Source organism: Marmota marmota, unplaced genomic scaffold (assembly GCF_001458135.2).
Source record: "Marmota marmota marmota unplaced genomic scaffold, marMar, whole genome shotgun sequence".
Taxonomy (NCBI): Eukaryota; Metazoa; Chordata; class Mammalia; order Rodentia; family Sciuridae; genus Marmota; species Marmota marmota.
In genome coordinates this window covers 68,445,674-68,452,474 of record NW_025999900.1, presented here as the reverse complement: position 1 = coordinate 68,452,474, position 6,801 = coordinate 68,445,674, and the positions used below count along the sequence as shown (strand labels likewise).

Below are 6,801 nucleotides of genomic sequence, written 5' to 3'. Positions count from 1 at the left end.
CGGCAGGGCAGGCCCTTTTGGTCTGCTCTGCTTCCCCTGGTAGGTTGCAAGGTGTGTCTCACCATGAGCCAATGGCCACTGAGGGATTGCTGGCCTCAGGCCGCCAGTCCCAGGCCCCACTCACCTGCTGCCCACTTTTGCAGGGCACCACCGTGGACGCCATCTGCTCTGGGATCCGCTCTCTGCCTGCCACAAGGGCAGTGGCCCACGACCGCCTGCTCCTGCTGCTTTGTGACCGGGCCTCTTCAGGGGCCAGTGCAGTGGAGGTGGCCATGGTAAGTGCATCCTGAGCCCTTAGGGGACCTGTGACATGCCGAAGTCCCTTGGAACCAAGCAGGCTTGAGGAGAAGTGTCAGCAGGGCAAGAGGGCAGAGCAGTGGGTACACAGTGGGCCTGGACGGCTATCCGAGTGCCCCTGGGAAGGGTGGGAGGGCAAAGGTTGGAGGACGTGATGACAGGATACCAGGATGTGCTAGATTGGAGAGACTGCAGGGGCTGATGGCTGTGGGAGGCTGTGAAGTCAGCTTGTTGAGGGCCAGAGGCAAGGGACAGGTCCAGAGCAGGTCCAACCAAACGCGGTCCACAGGGAGCTTGTTTGTGGGGAGGGCAGTGGCTGCCCTGTGTGGTGTGCAAGGAGTGAACAGAGGCTTTGGGGAACTCAGGTCTCAGTCAGGGCTGGGCCTGGGCTGCAGAGGCAGAATGGGCAGAAGTGGGTCATCAGGTAGCAGGCTGGGCAGGTACTGGTCAGAGGCATGGACAGTGATGGCCAGCACCCCCATCAGCTGGGCGGCAGAAGTCCTTTCCTGTGTGTGCTATCTGAAGCCACAGAGGTCGGGGCTGTTGGGCAGAGGGCCCTGGGTAGGGGCATGCCCTAGAAGAAGTGGCTGGCAGCTGGCAGCTGGTGGGATTGACCAAGGGGAAGGTTCCATAGGAAGGGATGCCCGACAAAGGGTGGGTGGTCTTGCTTGGTGTGGAAGGACAGTGGTCAGGGAGAGTGAAGGGTGGAAAGTTCCTGAGGTGCAGACTGGGTGCCAGCGAGGGCGCATGGGCAGAGGTCGAGGCCTGGGGACAACGCTGGTTTGCACAGCACTTGGGTCAGAGGCTCTTCTCCCATGAGCCCCCCACAGGGGAAGCCTTGGGCCCCAGGCTCCCTCAGGCCCTCACCACGGGCAGCACAGCCCTGGTCATGGCGCCCCCTGCTGGTGGCCCCCTAACCAGGGCCTAGGCCTTCTGGGGCAGGCTTCAGGGACAAGAGCAGTGTGTCCCCAGCCGTCCCCACAGGCCATCTTCTGCTGCAGTCCTTCAGCCCTGCGCGGGACCTGGCGGACAGCAGCCTGATCCAGAGTGCAGCCCATGCCCTTGTGGCCGCTATCACACAGCGGGGCAATAGTTCCCTGCTGCTGGCGGTCACCGAGGTTAAGGTGGAGACGGTTGTCATGGGCGGCTCTTCCACAGGTGAGCAGGACCCCAGACCAGTGGGAATGCACCAGGAAGATCAGGCTCAGGTGGCTGGGTGGGGGACAGGGAGCCTCCAGCCCTACCCTGCAGGAGCCTGCCGGGGGCGTGGTGCCCCAGCAGCTCCTCAGCCCCTCCCTTGCCCAGGTCTGCTGGTGCCCGTGCTGTGCAGCGTGTTCAGTGTGCTGTGGCTAGCCTGTGTGGTCATCTGTGTGTGGTGGACACGGAAACGCAGGAAAGAGCGGGAGAGGAGCCGGCTGCCCCGGGACGAGAGCGCCAACAACCAGTGGGCCCCACTCAACCCCATCCGGAACCCCATCGAGCGGCCGGGCGGGGGCCCAGGTGGAGGGAGCCACAAGGATGTGCTATACCAGTGCAAGAACTTCACGCCACCACGCAGGGCGGGAGAGGCACTGCCCGGCCCCGCGGGCCTCGGGGGCACTGGGGACGAGGAGGAGGACGAGGAGCTGGGCCGCGGAGAGGTGGACTCCCTGGAGGTGGAGAAGTTCCTCTCAAGTCAGTTCACCAAAGAGCCCAGCAGCTCGCTGGGGAGGCCTGCCCTCTGGGCCTCAGGCCCCAAAGTGGACAACCGCGCCGTCAGGAATGTCACGGACGTGCCCTGTGCTGGCAAGGACTAGGCACAGCCGCCCGCTGGCCGGGACCTAGGAGCCCTCGCCGGGGCCCCGCCACCTGCCAGCCACGGGAGGCCGAGGCCATGTGCATAGTTTCTTTATTTTGTGTAAAAAAAACCACCAAAAACAAAAAAATGTTTATTTTCTACATTTCTTTAACCTTGTATAAATTATTCGATGACTGTCAGGCAGAGAACAGCGGAGTATTCTCAGATAGTTGCTATTTTTGTAAAGTCTGCGTTACGCGTGCTGTGTGGCAGGAGCGGGCGGCGTGTTCCCCGGGTGGCATGGCCTTGGTCACCAGAGGCTGTGTGCTGTTTACAGAATCTTCTTTTTTATTCCTCACTTGGGTTTCTCTATGGCTCCAGACCAAAGAGCCCATGAGACCGTGGCTGTCAGCGTGGCCCCTGGCTATCTGTGTGGCCTGTGGCTGTTGCTGGGACCCATTGCTGACAGTGTGGCCTCGGCTATCTGTATGGTCCATGGCTATGTGGTCCCTGGCTCTCTGGGTGACTCATGGCTATGTGGCCCCTGGCTATCTGGGTGACCAGTGGCTGTGTGGCCCCTGGCTCTCGTGGGGCCTGTGGCTGACAGTGTGGTCCGTGGCTATTGCTGGGACCCAGGGCCAACAGCGTGGCCTCTGGCTGTCTGTGTGGGCCCCGGCAGTTGCTGGGACCTGTGGCTGCTGGTGGTCGGTGGGACTGGAGGTCCTGCGTGACTGGGGCTGGGGGCAGAGCTATTGCCCGGCGTGGGCCCCGTCCGCCTGCTGTCCTTGCTTCCTGCCCAGACTGCCCTCAGATCGCCGCACTGTGCTTTCAGAAGTGCCCTTTCCCGCTGCTCGGTTTCCCCTTCTGGGACGCGGCAGCACTGAAGCTTGTGACAAGTGCCTTCACATAGACCCCCTGCAACTGTCAGCGTTCGCTGTGGGCGCCAGGCCGCTGCCCACCTGCTGACCCTGGCCCCTTGTGAAAGTGCATTTCTGTACATATGTACATATTAAATGAATCACTCTGTATATTTGATTTAATAACTTAAACGCTTTGGCCTCCCTGTTCTTTGGGTGCTGTTGCATTTTGATTTGGAGTTGGGGCAGAGGTACAGGAAAGTGAGGTGTGGTGGGTGTCGGGCAGGTGGCCCTGGCCTGGAGTGCCTTGGTGCCCTGTGGTGGCTGACACAGGCTTGGTGGACCCCTCCTGGACGGGGTTTGGGTGCCTGGCATCCCACCTCCTAATAGCCAAGAAAGGGCTTTATGAACTATATACATAGCAATGCAAAAACACCTGGGTCCTGATTAATCTCCACACTGCACCTGAGGGAAGGCGCAGCCCTGTGACAGTGGCTGTGTGTCCGGCTGACCCAGGGAATCTCCCAGGTGTGCATAAGCTGTTCTGCCTCCTGCAAGGGGCAGGGGCTGGTGGAGGGTGAGAAGCAAAGTCAGGAGCCATGGCTGAGGAAGAAGGAGCCCCACAGGAGCCCGGGAGAGCGATTTCTCTGTGCATTTTGTTGGGTGACCTGACCTGCTGGCCACCGCGAGGGATTATTCTGGACACCTGTCCTTGGGTTGTTTCTGTGGGAATCCTCCAGGGATCCGCAGCTCTGACTGCCGTGAGCGTGGTCTCCATGTTCTGGCCTGTGTCCTCCTGCCAGCCGCTTCTCTAGGTGAGGCCAGGTCTGCAGGAACAGGCGCAGGAGCTGGTGGGGGAGCTTATTCACTGTTACCTGGACCCCAAGGGTAAGCCCTCCTCCTGTCTTGTCCCCAGGAGGAGCCATTGGGCAGTCCAGGTGGGAAGTCTGCCCTGAGGAGTTGTGTGTGGTTCATGCCAGGACTTGAGTGGACACGAGACCTGCATGCCCACCACCAGGTTGGCCAAAAGTATCCTCAGCTCTGAGTTTCCTTCTGAACGGTGTCTTCCTGACCTGGGGTCCCCTAGGTGCCTAGTAGAAACAAACACGACTCTGTCCTAGGCCTCTGCCTGCCTGCCTGCCCCATAAAGTGGTTTTTCAGTGTCAATGAGCAGAGCACAGCAAACCCTGGCACTGGGGGGGTCTGGCCATGACCACGAGCCCCAAGGGCCTGCAGAGGCCTGGGGCATGTCCTTGGGCTGCTCAGGAGCAGATCCAAGGGCTGGGGTGTGGCTTGTGGCTGAGCACTTGCCTAGCATGAAACCCAGGCCCTGGGTTTCATCCTCAGCACTGGAAAAAATACCAGATTATAAACAAGTGTGCTTTCTGTGCTCACAGGGCTGGAAGTGCTGATGGTCAACGAGAAACTTCAGCTGTTTAGCAGGTTTGAAAAGACCAACTGAACTCTCTAGAAATGACAATGCCCCAACCCCACCTCAAGGAGCAGTTTGGCAGCTACTCTCGGACCCTAAAGAAGAGAGAGCAGGTGAACTAGAAGAGCTGACAGGAGAAACCATACAGAATGCAGCCTAGAGGGACACAAAATGGAAAGTGGACGTGCGGACAAAGGCGGGCTGTCCTGAGGCATGTCACTGGTGGGGCACCTGTGGGAGAGTGTGGTGGGTAGGGCCAGGGTCCCTGAGCTGCCTGCTGGTGCACGTAGGCACACAGGCCTGCCACTCCCTCTGAGCCTGCCATCCAGTGTCCTAAGCCCACCTCAGTTCTCCACATCCCCTGCTCAGGCCTGTCCTGGCCGGCTGCTGAGGAAGGGTGCCCTGCCTAGGTGACCTGATGCCAGCAGGGGTGGGAACAAGCTGTCCATGTGCTCTTCCCAGCCTGGCCATGGCCAACTCATGCAGATGGCCACAATGAAGAGGCCCAGGCATGGGGCCCGGCGCATTCCACACTGGTCCTGCACTCAAGTCCCTCCTGGGTGATGGGCTCATTTTCATTTCCAGTGCTGGTCCCTAGGGTTCACCTGGCCAAGAAGAAGGCAGTGGTGGGAAGTGTTGGTGCCCGAGGCCACCTGAGTTGGCTCGTGCCACTCCTACAGGTCCTGCAAGCCTGAGGTCATCCCTGTTGCCCAGTTAGGGAAGGACCAGACACTAGGAGCAGTTTGGGGCCAGCTGCAGATAGCTGTGCCACCATCCCTGACCCCCCTCAGCAGGGTGCCTCTTCCAGTGGTGGTCCCTCCCATCTGGTTTCCCCTGGCTGGCAGGCCTGGAGGTCTGGGCAGGGGGGTGTCTGTGGAAAGATGGGGCAGCTCCACCATCAAGGAGCAGGTGCCCAGCCGCCCTGACCTGGGACAGTGGGTTTAAGAGCATGAGGCCAAGTCTGAACCTAGGCATGGGACTTCTGAGAACTGACCAATGACCAGGCTGTCCTGTGCCCTTGGACCTGCTCCAGCTGGGGTCTGGTGGCTGCATGACCAGCACAGCAGGAGACGTCGTTTGTGCTGAGGACGCAGACGCTGGGCAGTGGGGCAGGGCGGGTGGGTGAATCCCTTAAGGGGATGAAGAGCTGGACCTGGAAAAGAGAGGGGTCCCCGGGTAGGCAGCACAGGTCGGGTAGCCTGGAGGGCAGCTAAGGCTCCTCGTGGTCAGGTGGGGGCTGGCTGCATGGCTTCAGGGATGGGGAAAGATCTGGGTGCTGCTCAGGGAGCCACAGAGACCCAGTGGTGGGCACCTGGCTGGGATCTGGGCAGCAGGTGCTCAGTCCTCAGCCAGAGGACACAGACATGCCCCACCATGTCCCCACCACTGCATGCAGGTGAGTGACCAGTGCTCAGTAGCCAACACTGCCAGTCCAACGCAGGGCAGGGCCTCACACACACACACCTGGAATGCCTGGCTCCTGAGCTGGTCAGGTTGCCTTCCCCGTCCCCTGTGTCAGGGCAGGGCAGTGACTGGGACTGGATGGAGAGGGCACCCCACTGCTGGCTGTGTGTGGGCAGCTCTGAGGCCCTGGAGCAGCACCTCTAGCACCCACTGCCACTAGAGCCACATGCCTGGCTCCTCCTGGCTGGCTGCTTCCTTGGCATTTGGCCCTGGGGACCAGGCCAGCTGGTTCTGCCTGGCGACAGCTCTTGTCTCCGAAGAAACCGGCCCCAGGGTGCAGAGAGGAGGTTCCACACGGGAATCTGTCCCAGGGCGGCTAAGCCCATTAACTCCTGCAGGCCAGGCCACATGCAGCTGGCATGGGCCCCGTGGTGGCCATAGGCTCAAGTCCAGCTGCCCACATCCCAGCTGGGCTCACCCCTTCCTCATCAGACCCCCAGGCCTAGGTCCCCCAAGGAGCCCCGGTCAGCATGACTAGGGAGGGTCTCAGATGGGGAGCAGTAGGGATCACAGACCCTGACACCAACGGGACAGGCCTGGGAGGAAGGTGTGCCCCCGACATGCTGTGGCCTCTGGCCCCAGATGCTTGCTGCAGAGGTAGCCAGGGTGTGGCCTTGGGGGAGCACTCCAGAGGGGGCGAGATCCTGAGGAGGGCACGCGCATGGAGTGCAGGTCAGGGGAGGCCTGGTTGTCCAGCAGTGGGCCTTAGGAGGCCACAGGCAAGCTCTCCTTCCTGTGGGGGTCCAGCTAGCCCAGGGCTGGAGGTGTGGCCCTCAGGGATCCCTTCTTCATGCAGCTTTTCCACCTGGTGCTGACCCTGGAGGGAGCTTCTGCAAAGAAGCCAGGTGGCGAGGCTGACGCAAGATGGCCGGGAGGCTGGCTGGGCCCCAAGCCCATGGTCATCATCTTTATTATTCCAATGGCCCCAGGTCACTCCCTTTCCTAACTAGAGGTCTTCGGGTGGTCCAAGGGCC

At 61.0% G+C, this 6,801-nt stretch overlaps 1 protein-coding gene across 1 annotated transcript in view; it reads left to right on the top strand.

The window, feature by feature from the left end:
- The window catches only part of Jag2 (jagged canonical Notch ligand 2), a 17,104-nt gene extending 13,981 nt beyond the window's left edge, over positions 1–3,123 (top strand). Inside the window, exons 16-18 of the mRNA XM_048799542.1 lie at positions 144–275; positions 1,299–1,455; positions 1,603–3,123. Coding sequence (XP_048655499.1) covers positions 144–275; positions 1,299–1,455; positions 1,603–2,093 — 780 coding nt within the window. The 3' untranslated portion in view covers positions 2,094–3,123. The remainder of the gene's footprint in view (positions 1–143; positions 276–1,298; positions 1,456–1,602) is intronic.
- Positions 3,124–6,801: the final 3,678 nt, after the last annotated feature.